Source organism: Aphelocoma coerulescens, chromosome 3, assembly GCF_041296385.1.
Source record: "Aphelocoma coerulescens isolate FSJ_1873_10779 chromosome 3, UR_Acoe_1.0, whole genome shotgun sequence".
Taxonomy (NCBI): Eukaryota; Metazoa; Chordata; class Aves; order Passeriformes; family Corvidae; genus Aphelocoma; species Aphelocoma coerulescens.
Window position 1 is genome coordinate 34,882,952 of NC_091016.1, and position 25,740 is coordinate 34,908,691.

General features: G+C 46.0%; 1 protein-coding gene across 4 annotated transcripts in view; it reads left to right on the forward strand.

Moving 5' to 3' along the window:
* The first annotated feature begins 238 nt into the window (after positions 1-238).
* LOC138107929 (uncharacterized) overlaps positions 239-25,740 on the forward strand; it is a 105,243-nt gene continuing 79,741 nt past the window's right edge. For 3 of the 4 annotated variants that reach the window (XM_069009811.1, XM_069009808.1, XM_069009810.1), the window contains exons 1-4: positions 239-484; positions 571-872; positions 19,399-19,474; positions 20,723-21,213. In XM_069009811.1, the coding sequence (XP_068865912.1) occupies positions 762-872; positions 19,399-19,474; positions 20,723-21,213 (678 nt within the window). In that variant the 5' untranslated portion in view covers positions 239-484; positions 571-761. Of the gene's footprint in view, positions 873-19,398; positions 19,475-20,722; positions 21,214-25,740 lie in introns of all 4 variants that reach the window. The other variant, XM_069009809.1, reaches the window with a different exon arrangement.

A 25,740-nucleotide genomic window follows, 5' to 3' on the forward strand; every position in this document is an offset into this window, starting at 1 on the left:
GTGCTCTGAATCGGAGGTCAGGACAGAGAGGTCAGCGCATCCCTTTCCCCTCCTGGGCTGAGCGGGTTGCGGGCCAGGATGCGGCAGCGCACAGGCAGCGACCAGTCCACTACATCCCGACCAGAGCCCGCCCGAATCCGAAACTCAGGCAACGCCGACCGGCCGGGAAGAGCCGGTGACCCTTTAAGCGGAGTCCCCGCCCCGTGCCGCCCCGTGCCGCCCCGTCCCGCCCCGTCGGGCCAATGTGCGCCGCGGCTGCCGCGCCGCTCGTTACAAGTTTCCCGGGGCGGCGGTGCCGGAGGGATCCCGGGGCGGCGGCGCCCGGCGGGAGCGGTGGGGCGGGATGCTCGGTGCCCGCCCGGGGCCGAGCGGGCGGGAGCGCTGCCATGAGCGGAGCCCGGTGTCCCGCCCCGGGAGCTCTGCCGTCCCGCAGTGAGCACTCTGCGCCGAGTGTCTCTTGTCCCCTGCAGCACGCTGCCAGCTGGTACCTCCCTCCTTTCTGAAGCGTAACTGGGGAGGGGGTGGAAGGCAAAGGAAGTTTGGTGCTCGTTTTTTTTTTTTTTTCTGTAGGCTTTGGAGAGGGATTCCCTGTGCCTCCCTACAGCGCGGAGGGCTGTAGGACAGAGTGCGGCGGCGGAGGGGAAAGGGGCACAGCTGGGAGCGGCTGTGCGGAGCCGTGCCCCCACCGCCGCGTACCTGGGGTGCTGGATGCGAGCTCCGCGCAGCTCCGCCGAGCGTAGCGGCGCGGCAGATGCGTGTGTATGTGTATGCTTAACCCTTTCTTGGCTCCTCGGATTTGTACCATGCTGAAGATCCTCACCAAAAAGCTCAGGAACCAGAGTTTGAACGAAATTCAACCTTTCCAGCTAAAGGTAAGAAAACCCCGTTTTTGTCTCGGTTGTTTTTTGTCCCCTTCAGGTAACTACTAAGGGGGCCTCGAGGATCTGGAAACTTGCAGTGTTTATTATGCTGGGTCGGTTTCCTCTCAGCCAGTGTGCTCAGGAGGAACTGGCCTAGGCTGTATTCCTGTTACTTAAAGTCCCATTCCTTTGCATCCAGAATTACCCTGCACAATTCAGATAATACAGAAAGGTGTATGAAGACAGATGTATCCTGTCTGGTTTTTAGAATGTTTTCCTTTAGATGGCATTCACATTTAACTGTGTAGGCATTTGCCTGGATACCTTTGTACGTGTGCAATCTGTGGCCTCCCAGCCCTTGCCAGGCTAGAACCCCATAGTGCTAGGTACTGTACAAACATGATTTACCTAAAATGCCTTTCAGCTCGTTATTTGCATTTCTCTCTCTTCGGGTCCTGAAGGCCAGAATCTGAGCTGAAGTTTGCAGACTGGATCATTGCATTGACCCATGGCTTTCCAGATTCTTCTTACATCCGCTTTTAATGTTTAAAATAAAACTGAGGATCACAGATTCAGGATAAGAACTGTCTAAGCCTTTCCTGCAAAATACAAAGAGGAATTTTTGAGCCATAGACCACGGGATAAAAATGGATCTGTGACGAATGAGAAAAAAATACCAGATCCTGATTTGGCAAAATTGTTGTGAATCAAGGAATACCCCGCGAAATCAGCAGAGTTACTCTGGATTGGCACCAGTACTGCGGGAAATGTAGCACCTGGCCCCAAATAAAAGAAGGGATCTGGGAAAAGTAGCAGCCCTCGTTGCTTGAGTTGGGGGCTGGGGATCCGTATACCAGACTCCAGTGGAGTCTTTTGTATGTGTTACACAGAGGCTCATTGCCGTGTGGCTGCACTTCTGCGCAGTCACTCTGGACAGGCTGATGGCAACTTTGATGAAACATCAGCACTGTTTCTAACAAAGTTTGCTGTACTTCTTCCCCTGGGGATTGAACGTTCTGTGGCTCTCAGGGGAGGCAGGGTTAGATTTTATTTTTGGAAGTAAATTAAGGACAATGCTTTAGGTTGTAGTGGATTGATTCAGTGCAGAGTATCTGCAGAGGCAGTGAGGGATTTTTTTTAACACTGTGTTTCTTGGCCTTAGGGCTGCAATCTCCTTTAGCTTTATTGTTTGTCTCTTGGAGCTTCAGGTTGTGAGAATCTTTGGAAGGAGCTCTCAGAGGTAGATACAGCCTTCAGGATGCTTGGAGGCATGCAGGAAAATGTGCATGAGTGGGCATCTGCAGCCATTTTGTTCATATTAGTGCCAAGGTTTTGTGCTGCAGACAGGTGGTCTGCATTTTTGCAGGCTCAATGGAGAAAGTTAAGCTTGCACTGTGCTTTGCTTGCAAGGCTAATGCATAGCCCATCAGAGCTGTCTTTGCAGCCTGCAGTGGGGAGTGGTACAATGACTGGTACACATGTGTATGGGCAGAAAGCCAGACTTGCAAACTCTGGGTTTAAATCTGTTTTGTAGGCCTTTGGGGACCATGTACAGCTGCCTGGTCTTGGTTGAGCCTTGCAGCAGCATACTAATTGCTTAATGGAGTGTGCAGTGCTCTGTCTTGGGTGTCGGACCAGAGCTCCTTGCAGGTATAGACCTGGGGTAGGTGTCACAGGGGCTGAGCAGTGTGGAAGCTTCTGGTGGCTGTGCTGTGCATGGACCCTGTGTCAAGGCCAAGTGTCCTGTACCATTTTGCACTACTGCCCTCATGATGTGGGGCTGCCAGGCACTGACCAGACTTCCGCTTTCTTGGCCTTGGTCTGTGTCTATGCAGGTCTGTACTTATTCTGGCTTGTATGGTATATGCATTATTTAAAAGGTCCAGTGTGCTGTCCTTGAAACCTAGTGAAAAGTTAGGTGAGAGCATAGAATCAGGTCTGTAGTCCTGTAAGTGGAGAATGAGCACCAAGTTTGGATAGAGTAAGAATTGATCTGCATTCACCACCCAAACCAAGAGCTTTCTGAGCTTTAATAGTGTGCTTAGCTGCTCTTCTCCTTCATTGCCCACTCACTTTTGCACTTTATGACCTCTATGGGAGGTTCCCAAATTCAAGGAAAAGCAAGCTGCTGTTGTGCTTCTAGCTTACAACTGTACTGAAATCAGCCAAAGTCCCAGGAGACTGTCCCTGGGTAAATTGTCAACTCATTTTTACAAGTCTGGAAGATTTGACCAACCTTGGATTGGCAACCAGGCTTTGGCAATCTTTTCAGGTTGAAATTTCTGCCCACTGTAAGGTTTTATTTTTGTATGATGTGTCCTGAATTGGTTTAGTGTGGCTGTGATAGGTCCTCCTAGTCTTTTCCCCCTTGGAGAAGCTGAGAGGGTGTCGTGGCCTTCTGTAAGTGAAACCACAAAATATGCAAGTTTTTGGGTGTTGATGTAGCGGACTTCTCTTTTTCCTTACTGAAGCTGGTCTTTAGGCAGTTGACAGCTAGGGCCGCTCAGAGGAGTTTTACTCAGGAGATGTGCTGGTGTTTCTCAGAAAGTGCCCCTTTATTTCCCTTTCTCCAGAAGTCACCATGGTGGGAAGGAAGGGACTGACTGACACTTCACCTGATGTTGGGTTAGCATGCTCAGCCAGCAGTTTCTCATAAGGGTGGCTGGGCTCTCAAGTGTGATAGTTGGGGTTCAAATTTGAGCCCCTCACCTTGGAAGATAGCTGACCTTGCTGTCTTCACAGAATCCCAGAATAGGTAAGGTTGAAAGGGACCACAGTAGATCATCTGTTCCAAGCTCCACAACCTCTCTGGGCTTGGTCACCCACACAGTAAAGAAGTTCTTCCTCATGTTCAGGTGGAACTTCTTGTGCATCTGTTCCTGCCTGTTGCCCCTTGTCCTATTGCTCAGCACCACTGGGAAGAGTCTGGAGACATTCTGTTGACACCTCCTCTTTAGGTATTTATATGCATTGATGAGATTCCCTCTCAGTTTTCTCTTTTTGAGACTGACCAAGCCCAGCTCCCTCAGCCTTTCCTGGTAAGAGGAATATTCCAGTCCCTTAACCATCTTTGTTACTCTCCGCTGGACCTGCTCCAGCAGCTCCATATCTCTCTTGTACTGGGGAGCCCAGAACCGGACACAGCGCTCCAGGTGTGCCTCACCAGGGCTGAAGAGAGGGACAGGATCACCTCCCTGAACCTGCTGGCAATGCTCATCCCAGTGCCCCTCAGGACACCACCGGCCTCCCAGGCCACAGGACACACTGCTGGCTCACAGACACCTTGTCACCCACCAGGATCCCAAGGTTGTTGTCCACAGAGCTGCTTTCCAGCAGCTGAGCCCCCACCTAGCCTGTGCTAGTCCATGGGGTTATTCTTCCCCAGCTGCAGGACCCTGCACTTCTCTTTGTTGGATTTCAGGAGGTTCCTCTGTGCCCATCTCTCCAGCCTGTTGAGGTCCTTCTGAAGGGCTACACAGCCCTCTGGGGTATCAGCCACTCCTCCCAGATTTGTATTATCTGTGAACTAGCTGAGGAGGCATCTGCCCCTTCATCCAAGTCATTGATGAATGAGTTAAACAATATTGGGCCCACTATTGAACCTTGGGGGACACCACTAGTGACAGGCCTTCAACCAGACGGTGTGCCCCTGATTATGACCATCAAACAGTTGTCAATCTACCTCACTGTCCGCTCATCCAGTCCACACTTCCTGAGTTTGCCTATGAGGATGTTGTGAGAGACAGTGTTGAAAGTCTTGCTGGAGTCAGTGTAGACAATATCCACTGCTCTCCCCTCATCCAGCCAGGTAGTTCTTTCACTGTAGAAGGCAATCGGGTTTGTCAGGCATGACATTAGTAAATTCATGCTGGCTACTCCTTGTCATCCATGTGGATACACATGGCATCCAGAATGAGGCACTCAATCACATTTCTAGGTATTGAGGTGAGGCAGCCTGGCTGGTAGTTCCCTGACTCCTAATTCTTGCCTTTTCTGAAGACTGGGGTAACATTTGTTTCCTTCCAGTTCTCAGGCACCTCTCCTGATTGCCATGACCTTTCAAAGATGATCGTGAATGGCCTAGCTATGGTATTTTCCAGCTTTCTCAACGTTTGTGGAAGCATCCCATCAGGGCCTGTGGACTTGTGGATGTCAAGTTTTCCTACGTGTCTTCCCATTGGACACTTGTGCCCCTGCAGCAGGGGCAGCGTGTCTGCTCCTGAGTTCTTGTAGTTTGTAGCACAGCCTGTTAGCTTAAGAGCTTCAGCTCTTCAACCCTCAGCTTCTGTAGCTAAATCCAAGAAAGGAGAGGGAATTGCCTGGTGACTCAGTCTTTGGTCTACCTCTTGCTTCAGTGGTCTGGTGTTACTTGCTAGAGATTAGGCCAGATTCAGGAACCTTTTTGGCTGTTTTTAAGCCAGAAGCAGATCTGACTTAACAGGTTAGGGGTCATCTTTGATAACAGCTGGCAACTGGATCTGTTCCAGAGCAGTTGGGACAGGAGAAAAAGAGTGAGAACGGGGAGTGTCCCATATTGTAGTGAAATGCTTCAAACCAGGAAAGTGAGAGGGGCCTGTAATTCAATTTTTTTTTGGTGTGTGTTAGTTGTCCAGTATTACAGTCTAGTACAGTTTTTTATTTCCTTTCATAGTTTTGGACTGGTAGCCCTGAGAAACACTTTCTGAACTATAAGTCAGGCTGATCTAGGAGCTTTTAAAATGCATATCTTGGGCTTGCATGTGGGTTTGTGATGGAGTACTGATATTGAGCCCTTAGAAGTATTCTCTGACCAACTCCGTGAGCTTTCTGCAAATCAAATGTCTTGTTCATCCCCACAATTTGGGGTAGGGATTTCTCACACAAATGTGTTTCTTCCAAGTTTCTCTTTAACTCTTGTGGCTTTGCTATTTATGTAGTGGCTAAAGCGTGGGTGTCTCTTTTCTGAGCTTTGCTTGCAAGCAAGGTCCTTGGGGTATGGAGCATCTGGCTGGAACAAGTCTGTGCATTGCCACTCAAACTAAGCCCTTAATTAGTGGCCCTAGGTGTTATCACAATGAAACAGTTGGATTGTGGTGTGTTAAAAAATTAACTGGCTGGAACATGCAGCTGAAAAAAACTGAGCACTTTAAAGGTGGCAATTTAATTCCAACTTTGCTGTTGACACAAACAACTTTGGAGGTGATACAACTGATGTTCTAATCCACAATAGTTGTTAAATTACTTATGTACTTGGCATATTCATTTTGGTCCTGGGCAGAAGTAATTCAGACATGTTTGTCACTTCCTTGATCAATGGTATGAAGTCATATGTGAGTGTTGTGGTGACAGAGAACTGCATTTCTCTTCTACATAATTTTAGCCTTATACTTGCTTGAAGGGAATTGTGTGCTAGGCATTAACAAAGCCACTGTGTCAGCTCTCCTCAAGTACCCTTGCAGCTTGTATGTGTGCCTACATAGCACTGGGGACCAGAAAGTCATCTCAGTTATTTTCTACTGGCATGTGTATCTGGAATCTGCTATGAGAGTCTGGGCTGGCTGGCCAGCCCTGACGGGCAACTGGAAATCATCTTCGTCCTCCCTGTATGAAGGGGATTCAGCTGGCTGTGCAAAGTGAACCTCAAGCTTGCAGGCAGTGACTCCTGAGTCACTGTCCCTGTGGTAGCTTGTTACTCTGCAGAGCCGAGAGTGTTGTTTTTTTCTCCTTAGCCCAAAAGAGAGTGGAGTAGTATTGTTACTGATGCACAGTGGGTGTGCTTTCAAAGATCTGCATAAGTGCTCGTGCTTACTATGAATGACAACAGACTGATTTCTGTCTTTCTTTGGGCCGATTGCTTGTCATGTGTCACAGGTCTTCAGCTTGGCACAGGGAAAATTTAGCTTTGTCTGCTGTGGTGTATGCAGGTTTTCTCTCCTTTCTGGAGTTTTCAGCAGATCCCACCAAACAGGTTCATTCCTCTAGAGCTGGAGGACTCTGTTTTACACTGAAACTTTGCTTTTCTTCCTGTTACATCAGCTGGTTACGTTAGATGCTTCTGGTTTGTTGTAATCTCAGGAAAGACAGAAACGCACAAATCTAATTGTGTAAGTACAATTTTGACTTTTGGAGTATCTATGAATATGCCTGAAGTTAGGTTTGTGATAATTTGGACTAAAAATATATATGTTAGTGGGTTTGAAATGCTGTGGTAGATACTTAGCTAAGGCAAAGAATAGAACAGGCGATCCCAGACACTTTAAGCTTTGGGTTTTTGAAACTTCTGCCTGAGGCATTGTAAAATAATGGCTTTGCAATTCTTTCTACTTGGCTTCGAAGGTCTGAATCTTTAAGGGTTGTCATCTTTTCTGTGCAAACATTCAGCACTGATAATCTCCTTACAGACTTAATTCCAAAGAGTGGTACTTCTGACAAGTTGCAGATACTGCAAATACAGCATGATGGCCCATTCACTGACATTGAGGTAGTTCATTGAGACATTCTCTCAGCTTGCCTTTATGACTGATAGGAAACGATGGACTAGCTTGAAAAAAAGTCCACCTCCCAGAGGCACAAAGAAATCTCATTATTTTTCCTTGTATTTCCCAATTTTTGAATTTTATTTGAATGAAAAACTAAATTCTGAAAAGTCAGTGCTATGTATTTAACTTTGGGATTTCAGTGAAAACTGATTATTTTTCTTTGCTGGATAGTGCAGTTCATTTCCTGCTGTCATGCACTGTCCTACAAGTTCCAAATTTGTTGCACTGTTTGGGATGCTAAACGTTTTCCTGAGCGTGAAAAGAGCTCATATTTGAGGTGAAAATAGAAAGCAGAACCAGGTCATTATTTATTTTAATTATATGGCTGTCACAAAAAAGTGGGTTCACCTTTTTTTACAGCAAAAAGCAAGGCTTGCATCCGCTTAGGAGAATTCTGTGGAGTGGTGGGTGGGCAGGGCATCACTCTGCTGTAATGTGTCAGCCTGGCCAGCTTCTCTGTCTGTTCCTGGAGCACGCCTGAGGTCACAGAAGTGTTGTTTGGATTCCTCAGAATGGGAACCAAGGGCTGTGTTCCCTTTTCAGTGGGAACTAACACTCCCACACACACTGTAGGCAGCATGAACCCCTCCTACCCCCGTGCCTTTATCTGTAGCTCCTGTTCTCCGGTTGAGTGGGATTCAGGTTGCTGGGTGATCCAGCTCTTCCTAGCAACCAGCATCACAGGTATGTGTGTGCTCGGGCCGTGTTCTGCTGCAGGAGCTGTTGTGCGTGGCCGTGGGCAGAGCCTGTTTGTCCTCCTGCCACCGGTGACCAGCAGTCAGCCAGCTAAGCTGTTTGTGAATAGGCACCAGCACCACCCACAAGTACTCAGCGTGAACACCCAGGCAAGGATTTAGAGAAAAGCCAATTAGTTGTGACCTTTATGTGCACTGAAAGCATTCCCTGTGCAGTGAACTCTGCTGTGACCCAGGACTAAAAGTCGGTGTAAAGGACATACGGCCCAGCGTGACCTATGCAGAGCTGTCTCCATGCCAGGCTGGGCACAGGGCTGCCCAAGCTGTGGGGATGCAACAAACAGGTGAAGCACAGTTCAGAGAACATTTCTTCTGGATCAGCATGGTCACTCCTTGGGGGTGGACAGCTCAGGGTGTCTCTAGGCATTTCTTCCCTCTCTTGCTATGTTCTTGTTTTTTGTGCCCATTATAACCTCCTCTCTGCCATGGGCTGGTCTGTTTGGACACAGACCTGGCATCCATATGTACCTCAGTCTATATGTCACACTGAAGTGTTCAGTCCTTGTGGGACAGGCCTTTTGAGGCTGGGGCATCTTGGGAGCTGGCTGAGGCAGAGGGAGCAGATCTTACATGGTGAGTAGTTTTAATTTTTTTTTAATTTTTTTCATCTCCTCTGTAATCACTGCAGCACACCAAGTGCTCAGCCAGGTCAACTTTTGCTGTTCTCCCGTTGAGAAGCTCTAGCACAGTGGGAATGCCACAACAGAGTACCCATATGAAGAGCTCACATGATTAGTTCTCTAGTCCATCCTTGATGGCTTCATGGAGAGTGAAATACCGTGGATGCTTCTGGAAACTTCCTGTTGGATGTGTATGTGAGAAAGTATCTTGCTTAGTAAGTTTACACTGAAGCTGCCACATGGCTGCATGTGCAGTAATCCAAATCCTGGTTCTTTCTAGTTGTTCTGTGTTAGCACAGCAGAGTGTTATCTAAGGGTGGCAGGGGCTAAAAGCCCAAAGAAGATTCTGTGTGTGCTTTACAAAGCAGCTGGTGTGGACCAGCCCCTTGTTTCTTTGTTTCCAGCCCTCTCCTCCCCTGGCACACTTCTCCAAGCAGTTCATCATCCAGGCTGAGCCTGCTGCAGAGCCACTTCAGCTTGCCAAGGCCTGAGCCATGGTGCTGAGAGCAGATTGATGCCTGTGCTCCACTGGCATGCACCCTTCAGATGAGTGTTGTGAGCGAGGAGATGTGGTGAAACTCGGGGAGGTATCCCTAAGGCATGGTAGACTGTGAGGCTGTGGGTTACCTTCCTCAAACAGCACAACTGGGTTGGTCAGTCTTTGTACCCAGCAAACACACCTGAGAAAAGCCCTCTACAGCTTTGCCTGGATTCACCTGCCCATCCTAGTTCCAGCATCAGCCCATATGAGAAGACCTATTGAAACACTTTGTGAGGAGGAAAAAACAAAGTCTAGAGTTAGGTCTCCAGAGGAGGCTTTTATTAGTCATGTCTCCCATTTCATGGATAGGTTCACCTGAGGTTTGTTGCCTGACTTCGAGGTAGATGGTCCTTATCTGAATTTGGATGTATGAAAGGATGTGAGATACCTGGTATTTGGGAGATGTCCAAATACCTTAATATTCATAAATGTCCCCAATGAGAATAGGCAGGCCTTGGTTTCTCATATTTCTAGGGACCAAACTATTGCTTAGTAGCTGATTAATTGATTTGTCTTGGCTACAAACCTGGTTTTGAGCCAGGATTTCGAGGAGATCACACAATTGGAGTTGCTGATAGCACAAAGATCCTATCCCTTCACACCTATTTTATTCAGCAATCTGTCTCATTTTACTCCTTCCTAATGGGGTCACATTGTTTCCATGATGCATGATGGTTTTTATTTAACTGATATCCTTATTTCTTGGCATGACAGGCCACAATCTGCCAAGCTCTATATGGGCATAGGATGAGAATAAAATTTCCTTTGGTTGAATGGGGAATTTCCCATCTTGGGGAAAGGTGCCAGACAGGCAGTTAGGTTCTCCAGTTTGCTGAGAGTGTCTGGATGTAAGCTGGAAAAGTTGAAAATAATCCTTCCATATCCTGTCACCTAGTTATTACACACAAAGCCAAGTGGTTGTTCCAGACAGTTGTCTGCAGCCAGACTGTTCTTGTGTGTGTTTCTTTTTTTTTCTTTATAATTTTTTTCTTTACTCCTATGAGTTGGTTATTCCAAGGAAATAAAGTTCTATGGCCAAAGGCTAATTAAGAGGAGAGAACAGAGGTATTTGGTGTGAAGCATATAAACTGAAGTAATTTACAAGCTTGAAAAATCAGCAGATTCCATGTACAGATTTTTGTTCTCTGAGAACCCTTTTTGTTCTGGCTTGGAGAGAACCAATCACTTTTGGGAAACTGCTCCATGGTATTTTGCAGAGGGCTGCGGTGCAATGCAGCTTTTCCCATCTTGCCCCTGAACTGATATGTGGGCATGCTAGTTTAGTATTTGGTGCTTGGACACTGTCTCAGTAGCACTCTATGGTGGGGTGAGTTGACCTGAAGGAACACTGTCGCACTTTGCTCTGTGAATCCCCCTTACATTGTGACATTGCAAGTAAATGCATGGTACTCTGTGTCCCTCTTCCATGAATGGGATTTAGGAGCATCCATCCTGTGTTAGACCTACAGTTTCCCCCAGTATCCCATCTCCTGCATTAGTAATCCAGTAGGCTTCTTTTACCTAAACCTGTTTATTTTACACCACCAAATCTGTGTAGGGTATTTGCATCCAGAACATCCTGTGGCAAGTATTTCACACCTTAACTACACACTGCCAAATGATCATCTGTTGTTTATTTAGGACCTACTTCATACTAATTTAATTTTGTGCCTTCTGTGTTGTATACTGGAGAAGAGAGTGATTATTCAAATTCTGTCTTTGTGCACTCATCTGTAGCCCATCCCTCCATGTGTGGGACGATCTGACAACCCAATTGTCAGATTTTCCCAACTAGGAACCACTTGGAATCACACAATGTTTACCAGGAAAGAATCTAGTGCAGTGAGAGCCATTGCAAGTTATAACATGTCCCTGTCTCTTACTTCGAAGGTGCCTGACCAGATGGATCAAAGACCTGGTCTGAAAGGATTACCCTACTGGTTTGCGCTCTGATAAAACACAAGAAGCTTGGTGTAAATCCATAGAGATGAAACAGCTCTCATCTGCTTGCACTCAGAGGGGTTAATGTGAGATTTTGAGAGGAGAAGCCTGAAATGTCTCATGTGCTCCCAATGTATTTTCCAGCCTGACTGTAAGGCATTGTTCCTTGTGTTTGCAAATGCGGCTAATGTAGTTCTTTATGGCTGAGCAGAGGTGAGTGTCGAGTGAGGTCTCCTAACACAAGCAGCTTCTCCTCAGCTAAGGAAGTATCTCAGGGCAAAGGCAGTTGCCCTCTGAGTCTTTTGAGTAGGGAATGGAAAAACTGTTACCAGATGTGTTGTTTATGCCAGCTGCTGTCAGCCGTGCTTCCCTGGTTGAGGGGACTCATGGAATGCTGAGGAGTTGCTGTAAACTGCCAGAGAAGCTGGCCTGTGCAAAGAAACCTTTTCCCATCACAGCAATATGGTAACTGAGCTACACCGGTGGGGGTAGGGTATGAGTCGGGAGGAGTGCCTTTAAATCCCTGCGGCCAAAGCAGGAATGGTTGGCACTGGTGTGAGCAGTCAGCTCCTATCCTCCCTCCCTGAGTAAATGCACTACAGACAAGATCAGCTATTATAGGTGCCCTTCCAGTTCTAGGTGTCCCTTGTACTGTCTTCCTCTTATGTCTGAGAGGGTTGTCAGCCTGTGATAAATAGTTTTGCTTTTAATCTGACTATTTGGAGCTAAGGTTTAGCAGCAAATGGGCTGTAAGTTACAGATGAAGCTAAGTCACTGTATCTTAGTGCAGCATGGATGAGGCCCTGTAATGGTCTTTAATCCTTCAGGGTCCTTTTTGTCTTTCCAGATTGCTGTGCTTTGTGGTGTCAGCACTGCTGAATAACGCTGCTCCTGCTGGGTGTGAGCCAGGCGATTGCCTGGCTTCGAGGGCTCCAAGCTGAGAGCTGTCAGGGCAGTTGACCCCCTTTGGAAAGGGATCTCTTTGCAGCACAACTGTTACTGCTTCTTTCTGATGGGTGCTTTCCAACACTTTGCCACCTTTGTTAGTTCTCATCTGAGCTATGCTGTCATCCCTCATAGGATGAGAAAGTGAACAGGTGAATGCCAGCCTCCATGAGAATCCTTGAAACTTGGGTAGGAATTAGCCATAATTTTATTTATTGCATCAGCAAAGCTGTGAGTAGAGTAACAGAGCTGTTGAGAAACTCATAGTGTGGGTCCAGGCAGGTGATTGCCACCTGAGGCCGGCTGTGCTGGGTGTCTGTGTGGAGCAGAAGCTGAGTGTGGGAGGAGGGTAAGAGATCTGTGGGACACTTACTGGGAAGTGGAACATCTGTGAGCTTTACTTGCAGGTAGAAGTGGAGTTGGAGGAGTGTATGGTTTCTGTCACTTGTAGGAAGAGCTATATAAACCTTAACTAGCCTCTTAAGCTAACAACATAGGGATAGTTTGAGAATTTTGTGTAAGTTCCTGCTACCAGAGAGAGTGATACATATCACAGCATGGAGCTGCACTATTCCCCTGGCTCCCATACTGCAGAAGCAGTCTTACTTTGGAACACAGTAGTCTGGGAAGTCAAGAAGGAAATTGAAGGATTAAAGGCTCTATTTCTGTGGTAACACCTTTGTTACCAGACCCCATCCACCTGCTGAGTGAGTGCTGTAGTGATTTTGCTTTATCTGTATTTTTAACAAGTGAAATTTATAACCTTTGAAATCATGGCCCCAAACATGACTGCAGCTATGTTTAATCAGAGAGATTCTTGTTCTCATAGTGGCTTTGAGGATAAATAAACTGAATGGGGTTCTCTCAGATTTGGAGTATTTTGGGTGCTAAGGAACAGAGTCTGGGTGTTTTTTGCCTAGGAGGCCTTTTAAAGACTAATTTTTTAATTGATAGCATTAATGTTGTGTCTTTTGTTGTCACAGATCCGTGATGCCTGATAGGAGGAGTGTGTGCATCTATATGGGTGCCTATACCATTGGTAGAACTGAGCCTGTTCTAGTTTGTTTGCAAGTACTTATTTCTATTTTGTGTGGAATTTAAAAGCATGATCTTGGTTGCACTCTTGTAACAATATTTGCCCAGAGTTTCTGAGAATAGACCAGGGTGAATAGGAGTCTCAGTTGTAGGCATCAGCTGCATTCACTTCCCCAGGACAGGGAACATGGGGTATCTAGTTTCTGGTGGCTGTGGACTCCATGTGTTCAAGCACCATAGGCTCACTGCTGCTGTATACATACTTTTCCGGATTAATGGTGAAGCATCGGGACTTGCTCGGTTGCTTGGGAGTTTTTGTCTGGTTGGTTTTTATTTTGTAAACCCCCTGGTGTTTTTCTGTCTTTAGTCTTCCCCTGCAAAATCATCTCAGCTTAGTCCTGGGAAGAGCAGGGGAAGATTCTGAAAAAGAGGTTTGCACGCTCTGTCTGCTGCAAAGAGAACTGACGTGGGGCAGATGAGAGAGTGCAGAGAGTCAGCTGTGCTCTTGTCTGCATAGAGTCTTCTGGTTTATTCCACTCGCAGATGAGGATCCCCAAGACTAGGGTAGTGTATCTCTGCTTTAGTTCTAGTCAGATTTGTCCACAGGGGTAAATTCTTCCCAGAAGCTGTAGACAGTATGGTCAAAACACACATATGTACTTGTGAAAGTGCAGGTGGATGAGGGAGACGATTTAAAACAGTAAGAGGACCAAGCATGTGCCTCCTCACACCCACGCACCACTCATATCCTCACTGTTCTGTGTAAGCCTTGTGCCTTCCTTTCAAGATCTAGGCAACCCAATTTAAGCCCATGCTTCTGGAAATGCAGTTTGGTCATTGCTCCTCAGAACAGAAGCTTGGTTTCCATGTTCTTTGGTTAACGACTGCTACCACTTGCACCCTGAGTGTTGCCAGTCACCATGTTTGGCAGTATCTGAGAATGGTAAGCACTGAACAAAAATAATAACTGTACTATTAAAACGTTGCAGATTTGGCTACCTGGAGTGACTCTCTGCTTCCCTCAGCTCTGTGAAACCACTGACAATTAAATACACTCTAGGCCCATGCAGAAGATGGCATTCCTACAATAGGAATTTTTCTGTCCTTGGCATGGGGCAGGCCTAGAAACAAGGGCCTCAGGGAGTGCTGTGTCCCACTGGCCCACCCTGCTTTCATTGACTCAGCTGCTCTCTCAAGCAGGACCATGTTCAAGGGTTATGAACCCTGGGTTTGAACTGTAGCCATTTGCAAGGAAATGGGGAATAGAGTTGGAAGGCACACCTACTGTGAAAATTAAAAAGGAACATCATAATGTGGAAAAAATACTCTAGAAAAGCTTTTGCAAACCAGGATGATTCTGGCTGGGAGTTTAGCTGTTGAAGGACCCCAGCTGTAAATCCCAGATATAGCCTGGGTAGTCATGTCTCACATGTGCATGTTTGAAGATTGAACTGAACTTCAACTTGGCAACTTTTCTTGAGGAGAGAACCAGCCTGTTGTGCTAGCATAAATTCTCCCTGTAATACTCAGTATCTCTCAAAATTAAAGGAGATCTTGGGAAAGGAGTTGCATGTTAATTTGAAGGTCTGTTTGACTCATTCCTTCCTTCTTCCTCATGTTCCATGGCTCAAAACTGCCTTTCCATGTCTCATCATCTACCTTGTTTTCCAACTCTCTCTAATTCAGAGTTTCTTATAATTGGCAGGATGGCACCTCCCTCATTCAAGATCAGGCAGTATCCCATGGCAACTGCACCAGTTGTTGACCTGGAAAAATAACGCTAGGGAAATTTAGTGAAATGTTTTTGCTAAAGCCAAGCAGTGGAAATGGAGAAGAGCCCTGTGCTGTAGGTTGCCCATGTCTGTAGCAGCTGCTCTGTAGGCAGTGTGGCGGGGGGGGAGGTAAGTGAGCACTAGTTTCATTTCTCCAATCTGAAGTCTGAAGAAATGGAAATCAGTTCCCCATCGCAGAGATATCAGTAGTTATCCATTGCTTTCTGGTTTTGTGCCAGGAACCAGTGTGTGAGACCAACTCAGCAAAGTCTCTTTCCAGGGCTCTTGGAGGGGACTTTACGTAGTTGCAGAGATTCCCTGGAGTGGCTGGCTTGAAGTTAACAAGCCTGTGTCACAAATAGCCTTATATGTGCAGCACAGCCAGTATTGGCTTCTGCCAGGAAAACCACCTCCCTGGAGGTAACTCCCTCCTTCCTCGCTCCCAGAGGGAGATTGGGAATGATGCCCTCCTCTGCCTGTGTGCGTTCTTCATTCGAGCTGGGAACAAGGGGTTGCCTGTGGTCAGTTGTATCTTTGTATTATCTCTTCCTCATGAATACACCTCCAGCACACCAAACCGTGCTGTTGGTGTTTTAGGTTTTTAGGACAATGCAGCCTTTAAGTGAAGCCTGTTGGGAGAGTTTTATTCTATCTTAGAAGTGAGATTCCTTATCCTTTGTAAGCTCACAGATGATTCTTAATGTCATTACTTCTGATTGTATGATAGCAGGATAATTTCTCTTCTGGAAGCCAAACCAAGAGGAGCTCCACTTTAGCATAGTGGGACTTTTTTATTGTCTGATGCATTTCAGAGCTTTAGACTTTAAGGGCAATGTGACCCTTTAGGACCTGGGCAATTTCAACTGCAGTTTGTTATCATTACTCAGTTGACAAGCGTCAGTGTGATGAGAAAGACATATTTTTCTATCTCCAGTTTTTTCTTGTATCTGCTAGTTTGTCTTTCATGTTAAAACTACCTCAAAGGTATAAGCTTTACACTCAAGTTTTCCTTAAATACCATCTGGTTATTTTACACAAATCCATATTTCCTTACTAGAGATGGATGAAAAATGAAGTGCATGGGGAGGTTAGTGCATGTTTCCATCTGGCACGGGAGGAGTCCTTATCCTGACAGAAGGCACATCAGGTGCCATAGCTGAAGGACCCAGGTGTAACACTGAGATCCTCATCAACACGAGGCTGCTTTCTGATGCATTTCCTGAAGAAAGACTGAAGGGTGGATGGGGCACCTGTCCTTTGGTTTTTGGCTTCTTTTGTGCCATAGCTTGCAAACATTCACACATCTATGTGAAGATTTTATTTTATTCTTTTCAATTTTGCATGTTAAGGCACAGAGCGTGTTGGACACAATCCTGGCAACCTTTCTAGTTGTTCCAGCTTGAGCAAGAGCTTGGACTACTGTGATACCAAGAGGTGTCTTTCAGTCTAAACAGTTCTGCAGTTGATGTGCTGTGAATGAAGCCATGATGTGGTGGGACTTTTGACATGGGGTTTTTAAATTTTCTGCTATATCCATGCCACAGTTCTGAATTTCTGAGGAAAATGGGGCTGTACTGCCTTGGACAAAAGTAAATCTGTGGCTAATATGACAGGGACTGTGCAAGGGAGGCTGGAGGCCTGAAGGCAGTACTGCTGTGTTTAGTGAAATGTTTCTGAATGTTTAGGGGAGGGTTACTGTTAAAGCCTGGGAAGAGTCAAGGGAGAGAATATATATCTCCAGCTAGTCAGAGCATTAGCCTTTGATTCCACAAATCTATAGTTTTTGGAAAGTTGTGTTATCCAGAGAGAGAATCCTTTTTTTGATCTTTCATTAATCTTTGCCTGTGTGGGGTATCGTGGCAAGGAGTTTCAGGTATAAAATTTCAACTCTGCAAGATTAATGGTTAGCCTACTATGACTGATGGTTTTCTGTGGGAGAGCATGAAAGCTAGAGTCTCTTGTTTGAAAGAGATTTTTCTTGCAGGTGCTCTGAAGAAAGCCTCTAGCAAAGTGTTTAAGGCAACTCGCAAGGGAATTGGTCTTTGATTGCCTGAGGCACTGGGGAGGGCTCAGTAGAGGAGAGTTACCCATATGAGATGAAGAGCTGTCAAAATTGCACTTGCACAGGGAAGAGTGAGTGTTTTGGAAGTCCAGGACTGGTAGGCAAAAAGACCTTCAAATGTCAATCATTGACTCAAATCCAACTCCTATCTTAAGCATCTCAAGCCAGTGACATTGTGCAGTAGCTGTTTGACCTGCATGTGCTAGATTTCATTGCCTCTTTCTTTGGAAGCAGTGCCATGCCATGTATTGACATTGTACAAAAACTGAAGCTGCTAGGTTTCCCACGCAGAGCTGCTAAACCTCACTGAAAACCCTGCCATGTCGAAATGAAAGGTTTTTATGTGGGAATGAGGCACAGACCTAAGGTCAGTACCTCTCGAGTTAGAATGGGAGCCTTAGCTTTTGTAACGGAGACAGGACCTCTGTCTGTCTGTACAGCAGTTACACAATGGCACCTCAGTGTCAGCTGTCCCCTCTGTGAACTACCATGGTACAAACAAGGTATTATACCTGCTCTGGGGACAACTAGAAGTCTCTGTGTTTGGCAGTGTTCCTCAGTGCCAGCTGCCTTTATTAAATGATGCATGTGTGTGAACACATACAAGAAAATTATAGTTGTAGTAGGAAAAACGTCCTGCGTTTACTTCAGGAATATCTGCAGTGGGGATAAATCTGAAATCTGACTTGCCCAATTCATTGTTTGACAGCTGAGAATGTAGTTTAAAGAATAGCAAGGAAGGAAAATACATTTTGATTTCTCAAAGGGCAGTGTAAATACAGAAGAGCAAAAGATGGTTCTAAAAATGGAGGGGAAAAAAGGTGTCTACATGCTTTTGGGGGAACAAAACCCTCCAAACACAATCCTGGAGGATCATCACAAAATAGGCATGTTGATTTAATAGCTGTCAAATTCAGTATCAATCCGAATTTCTCCACTGTTATTGTTTATCTGCGTCAGCAGTGTGTCTTTCATAGACACCTAGTTAAGTGTCGCTGCTCTTCTGTGTCTCTGGGTTGCTGAAACACTACAAAGACATCTCCCCAGGGTGGTGGAGGTAAAAAAGGTTCAAATCAGTGTAATGGTTGCATGCTTGCCTCATCTTCCATAAAAGTCAAGCACAGCACATGACACTTAAAATGGAAACACAGCATGTAACTTTTTGAATGGTATTGCCACTGGATTCTGTTGTGAGCAAGTAGCTTGAGCCAGCTGAGAATGATGGCAGTGTTTATTATTCTGAATAAAAAGGTATAAGGAATAATGAAGTTCATCTTACAGTGATCATATTATTCCAGAACTGTTTCTTACAAAGGTTTCTTTTTAAGCATTGCATCTTCCTTTGACTCATTTGGTTTTGGCTGTTGCCAGAGACACATACTAAGCTGTGTAGCTCAGAGGTTTGATCTAATAACTTCCAGGTAGGCTCTATGCAGCCAAACAAAAGTCACTTTAGGAACAAGATAGATAGGGTTTCCTCTGTGTAGGAAATTCAGAAGCAGCGTGATCTATCTGACCCTTAAAAGCTTGGTTTCAGATCTCTCAACCCTCTCAATAGGCAGCTACCAGGTTTGTTCAATGTTAGGCACTCAATGTTTTGAGTGAGTGGTTTGAAGTCCATTGGCTGACACAGAGCAAATGTTCCTGAAAAGTCTTGATATTGACAAAATATGTGAATTGTCATTACTTTTGGAGCATTTAAGGGTGCTCAGTGGTAGTGTAAATTATCTCCTGGAGGGGACAACATAACAGTATTGTCTGTGTTTCTGTGAAATCATGTTTCTTTTACTTCTATTGAATACTTCAGGGTTGTCCTGTAGGAAAGCAAGGCGAGTCTGTTCTGTGGTGGCTTATGCGTGAACTTCAAGGGGGAAGTGTGGGTACATACACAGGATGGCTAAAGTTAACGTGCCACTTCCATTTGTGGGTGCCTTGCAAGATGATAGTACTGCTGACAGGATGTGTCTTTATCTCGGCAGTGGAGATTTTGGAGATTCAGTTATCCACGTGATGTGGATGTGGTAGGCCATGATGGTTATAAGCTACATGTCTGGGAAACGAAAGGCAGGATATGTTCATTGTGCTTGGGAAAGAGTTGGCAGTGCAGTATGGCGGAGACAGCAGTAGGCTGTGTGTTCTGTGTTGCTGAAAGTAAGAGGATGCAGTGGGAGATTGGGATTGGGAGGTGAGGACGTGTGTACAGGGAGGTGCTATGGCTGGGTGTGTGTGGTTAGGTGGGGTGGATGCCTGCAGGATATGAGAGGGGGAGGGTGCGGGAAGCGGCTTGGGCAGCAGCAGGGCAATGTTCAGTGTTCTCGATGAAGCCTTTTCTTTCTCCTTGTCCCCTAGATCTCCTATCCCCCAAGTGATGAGGACAGCGATGACTCTGAGGGAGAGAACCAGGAACTTGCTCAGATCGACAGAGGTAAAGGGATGAAGATAGAAGGATCCTGGGATACTACGGCTGAAGTCAGTTTTTCTTTTCACTTGTGCTCTTGCAAGTGCCTCCTCAGTCCCCAGTGTACCACAATCAGATGCCTTAAGTCAGTCACCTTGAAGCATTTGGGACCTCACAAGGAGAGGCTGGTGTTATCAGATGCTGCAGTTGCAATTTTACCACCAGAAATAGACATTGTTAACCATGTGTTAAAGTCCCAGTGCTGCAGGCATGGGGCACAAGTCTTCCAGCAGCAGAGTTGGGACTAAAATTTTATCTTCTATTCCATGTTTTGCACTTGTGTCATCTTTGTTCTAGGTTTCCTCATCCTTGCTATTTTGAGTTTTAACTTTCAGTTTCTTCATTCTGCTGGACGCATTATTTATCTCTCTCCCTTCCTCCTCTAGTGTTGGTATTGTGCAGCTCTATTCTTGCATCTAGTGAGAGTCTTTGACAGAGAAGATACAGGTGCTCTGCTGTTGTTTTTAGACTGATATGAAGTAGCTTAGAGTTGCAGGTGAAATCTGTATTAAATGCATCTCTTGAGTTATGCTAAGCTTGCCATTAGTACATGCCCTGTGCCCAGGTTCAAGTGGATTCTTATGCCGAGGCAGCAGAAGTTAAATTCCTGACCCACAGGACATGTCCTGTCAGAATTCAAATCCCTGCTCCATATGCTTAGCATAGAAAGAGCTCAGCAGAAGAAATAAAGCATGCCTAGCTTGTGGCTGAAGACAGTCTCTCTTGTGTGACAAGTCTCGTAATAGAGGATTTTTATTTCCAGAAACCAGATCTCACTTATTTGAGCCATAAAGGTGACGCTTAGAATAGCGTCACTTACTCGCCTCTCCTGCCCTGAGAACTGGTCACTAGAAGTTAATGTTTTCAGCTAGAGGCAAGTGCCTTGCAACACGTTTGTAAGCTCATGTCTTCTCCACCTTGAGGAGGTGAGGTGGGTGACAGGTCCATGTTCTTTCTCTGGAACTAGACTTCCAGGTGATGGTTTAAAAGGGGATGATGACATCTAGCAGTCTGGTCTGAACAAAGGTCTGGAAACTTCCAAATGGAAGCATTCAGCTGGGGGGTGTTTGATCTGGGGAAGAGAAGGTGGAGAAACAGCTCAGAAGTTTACTTGGGAGGAGATGAAAACAACAGGTCAGGAGAAAACAGGCCCATTTTATTAGGCTGTGGGACACAGATCTGCTCTGCCACTCCTCTGTCTCCTCCTCCCACTAGAGAGAAGACGGAATTGTGCCCTGACTCCTCTGGCCACCAACCAGCTCCAGAACCAGGAGAACCAATGCTGCAAGGTTCGGGCCCTCTTCCATGCCAGCCTTGACCGCCACAGCTCAGAAGAGGAGCTGGAGCGCATCAACCGAGAGTTTGCCACGGAGAAGCGGAAGTGGTCCCAGGTCAGCCGGCTGGCCTGCTGCAGCGACGGCAACAACACCTCCTCCAGCGACGAAGAAGTGAAGAACTTGTGCGCGATGTCCTTCCGGCCCGTGGCAGAGCAGGGTGATGGCCTCCACGCCAGCCCGAGCCCCGTGCCGTTCAGTGCCTCCCCTCCCAAGAGACTCCAGCCCCTGGTGCGGAGCCCAGCCTCCAGACCTTTAATCTTCACAAGTGTTGGGGCGAGCCTTGAGCAAGTCATGCCTTGTAAGAGACATCGACAAGGATACGGGGATAAGGTCAGCAGGCCCAGCCTTGACCTGGAAAAAATGCAGCAGGTAAGGCAGAACTTCACGTGAGGAAAGCAACATCGCTTGAAAAAAGGCATGGTAAGCAAAGACAGGAAAGGGTTGTTGAGGCAAGGCTCAGTTCTTGTGGTCATGTCTTCAGGGGCATACTTGCAGGGTTCTTCTGCTGTCTGTCTAGGATAGACTAGGGTAACTGTAGATATCCCTCTTGAGAGGTACAGGCACTGCTTCTTGAGTGGCTCCTGCTACAGTTGGGCTGTTCTCTTGCTACCCCATGAGGAAGGCAGCACTTGTACTGTCCAGTTCATTGCGCAGCACAGGAACAAAATCACTGGCGTTTGCTTTCATCAGATTACCACTGCTTCTATGATCTGACCTATATCACTTCCTCCAAAATAAATTCATCACTTAGGGATGTATAAAAAAGCCTTTGGTGAAAGTGGTTGTAGACTTGATGATGATAGGTATTTCCACACTTGTTGACCTCCTTGGGCCCAGATCTCTTTATGCCTCGTAGGAGTTTTACAGGAATGTAAAACAGTGCTTTTTACCTTCTTAACACTTTACAAACAGACTGTTTACAGTTTGCTCTAGATGCAGTTACTCTTGATTTTGCAGGACTTAGTTTGGCCTGGGACTGAGGTGTGGAAATGCTAGAAGTTTGCCTTGTCTCTGCATGGCCTGGGAAATGAGGCAGGCTGCCCTGTGCAGTTCCCATCTGGTGCCTCTCTTTCAAAAGGCCTTGCTGTAGAGTTAGTATTTCAGCTCTCTACATTATTTGTTTTTCTGTTTGCACTGGTGTAGTGTCAGTTTAAAAAGATATGTGCAGACATCTGCTGGCCGTGGTACACTGCAGTAAGTTAAAAACAATTATTTTCAGTTGTGAATTTCCTCTCATTAGGGAGGAATTTCACTGCCTCTGGTTGGTTGGACGTACTAGTTTTAACCTTGCTTGCAACACTCCCTTTAAGCCTACAAGATGGACCCATTAAAAGAAAAGACTATGTATTTATTTTCTAAGATGTCTAAAAGTGAGATTTCCATTTCCCTATTACATTGCTGGTTTTTCTCAGTCCTGCTGGCAGCATACATCCCATGAATACATAATGCAGAGACTTGTGTTTTCAGTGCAGTTTTCCTCACCCCCTTTTCAACCTTCTAGCCGTTTCTGCTCACAGAACATTCAAAAGGCCCAGTCTTGCATTTCACATCACCCAAATCTTCTACTGATACTGACAGACTTTAATTAGTCTCACATCCTTATGAGAGGAAAAGAAAGCTAGTAAGCCTGTGCCCAGCCTTCTCTTTTTTTTTCACAGTGCACATGAGTAAATGGGGAAATGTTTCTTTTGGCCCAGGTGATTTCTCTGATTTGGATCCCAGGCATAGCATCTGCCTGCTCTCCTTTAAGCTCCTTTCAGCACTGTTTTTAGGAGTGTATTGGTGAGGGTTAGGGGCTAATTTAAACAAGCTTTCCAAACTGTTGTTTTTTTCTCAGGAAACCTTGTGAGAATAATTGGCTTTGTTGTCCATTTGCTCTCTACACTTCTGGATTAATTGTGGCAAAGATTTTTGCAAAAGCACTTAAAATCTGGAGTGGAGGTGGCAGTGTGTTATTTAAAAAACATTTTTACTGTGGATGTCATTAACGTTTCAGGTTGTGGAATCTATGTTATAAAGAAAGGTTAGTCAGCTGGTGGATTTAATTTGAAAGACAGTGTACTGAGGGCACAACATGACATGACACACACATGCAAAGTGAGATGCAGCCTGAATGTTGTATTTGGTAATTTGTATTATTTTTATAATTTTAATTGGTTAGCTTTCAGCCAGTAACATCTTGAAGCTTTATGATGAGTCTTTGCTTGCTACCTGTACTTATTTCTCCTATGAAACTCATTCAAGACCTCCATTCCCCACTTATAAAATGGGACCGGGCTGTTTGTTTTCTGGTCTGTTTCCATTTTCCAACAAAAATGGCTCTTATTAACTTCCTGGGCAGCGTGTGGCATCACGTGTTTCTTAGTCAGGTAAACATTGCATATGAGGAATGTTAATATTAAACAGGCTACTCTGAGGCTTCATCTGGGCTCCAAACACCAAGCTATTCTTGCTTTGTGATTCTTACCCTTGCTGTCATGTGCTTGCCCATGAGAATGCAGCTGAAACGTTTATCAGATAGACCTTTTTTTTTTTGAGCAGCAGATGCAGCTTTCACTCTTATCCCAGAGCCTTACTTCCCATTCCTGCAGCTCTGTGCAGCTGACAGATGACAAAGAGTATCAGGGAAGATGAATTTGTGCCTGAAGCAAATGTGTTATGAGATAAGAAGACACTTTGGGGGTGTGATGGTGTATGGGTAATTCAAGGGTGGATGAAGAGATGCCAAGTGCTTTGCGTCAAATTCTGTTTATGCTGGATGGTGATGGAATATTGGTGCAGAAAGTTGTGGTGTAGAGTGGCTCTGTGTTGGGATGTTTAAGCAGATTTTGCTTCCTCCAATGGGTCAGTGGCAGGTGGTGTCTAAATGTCTCCCTGTATTCCAGTAATTTGGTAACTTTTGGTAAGAAAGAGGATCAAACTTGGGAGACAGGTGAGTTGGGGACAATCAGAGTACTTCTAAGAAGTTAGAGAATTGCTGTCCTTTCTTGGCCCATGAATAAATGGAAATCTCCATCATCCACGCCTTTCAGTTCAACCTCCTGCAGCAGGGAAGGCTGTACCAGGAGTAGGTTTAAAAAGTCCTGTTTTGGTTAGATGCCAGGCTATGCCTTTCCAGCATAGGGCACAGTAATTCAGCCCTTTTTTGTTCCAGACGTAAGTTTGGACTGTTGGCAGATGTATTTCCCACCCTGGCTGGTCAGCTGGCCACCCAGTGTCTCCCTGTTGAGGCAGAGCGAGGATATTTCAATGCATGCTTTTCTTCACTTCTCCAAAGGACTAGAAAATTAGCTCAGAAGGCTTCTATTCTTTCCCTTAATTGGGCAGAAATACCCTGGCTTGTGCAGACACTCGCACTGCTGCAGCGAATGCCCTCTCCCAGCACCTCTTAATCACGGTCCCTGGACAGACATGTCCTTGCATGCAGGCCCTGCTGCCAACCACTTGCTATTTAATGAAGCCTGCTGCCACCCTGCATGGCTGCTGCCACTTTTGCATATCTGGCTTTTTTGGCAATGCTGAGAGAACAAGTCAAGGAGAGCAGGGACATCCTTTGGTTCAAGGTGAAGGCATCAGGTTCACCTGAGGTATAAGGAAGTCCAGGGTGTCACAAAGACTTCTTGGAGTTGCTGAGCTCATTACCAGGGGACTAATTGGTCTTGGCATGTTGTGTAAACAGAGAGGAAGTAAAGGATCTCCTGTGCTGTTCACTGGGACTGCCAGGAGCACCTTTGAAATCTACTTTTGGAAGCTTGGGAAGTCAGAGTGTAGCATTTGCAGGGAGAGAGATCTCTTGAAGGAGAGCAGCTTTGGGGTGGTACAACAAGCAGTCCAAATTCTTTGTGTGGGTAGGTGGCTGATATGGAAAACATAATTTTTAAGTATGAGGCAGAGAGTATGGGTACATGGGTATATTCCCAGTTACGCTGCGAAGTCACTAGATAGGTTTCACAACTTGCTCAGAGCTTTCTGCCATGGTTTGCCTGCTTGTATGAATAGACAGAATCAGAAATTAATGGAATACTTTGAGTTGGAAAGGACTCACAAGTCCAACTCCTGGCCCTGCACAGGACAGCCCCAAGAATCACACCATGTGCCTGAGAGCATTATCCAAATGCTTTTTGAACTTTGGCAGGCTTGGTGCTGTGACCACTAACCTGGGGAGCCTGTTCCAGTGCCCAGCTACCCTCTGGGTGAAGAACTCTTTCTTACATCCAACCCAAACCTCCCCTGACACAACTTCAGGCCATTCCCTCAGTTCCTGTCAGTGGTCACCACAGAGAAGAGAGCAGTGCCTGCCCCTCTGCTTCCCTTCATAAGGAAGTTCTAGACTGTGATGAGGACTCCTTTCACTCTCCTCTTCCTCTCCTCTTCTTCAGACTAAACAAGCCAAGTGATCACAGCTGCTCTTTATTTGGCTCCCTCTACAGAGTATCAATACCATTTTCTTTTGGAGTCTTAGTGCATTATTTGAAATGCATTGAGATGCTTGGATGGAAAAGGCCATCAGAGAAGAGAAAAATGCATCCCATGCTAACACATGGATTGTTTGTTGCAGGCTCTGCACCCCCTTTGGTGGGGGAGTAGTTTCAGTGCAAGACAGATGAGTGGAACTTCATCTTGACTTGACACTGGAATGGCCTGAATATAGTGCCTGATGAGAGTCCTGATCTGGGCTTAGCTGTGTAGTATCAAGACCTCCTTCCTTCTGCTGTATTGTTGAATACTGGTATTTTGGTTGGGCACTGGTGGGGTGATCAGCACCGAAAACTTCCTTTGAGTCAATACTGGTTGCACAGAGGCTGCAGGGCAGCAATTGTCACACGTGACCAAGGACCCAGTGTGTGACCCTGGGTGCACTGGGGTCTGGGCTTTGGGCTGCTAATGGCTCCAGGG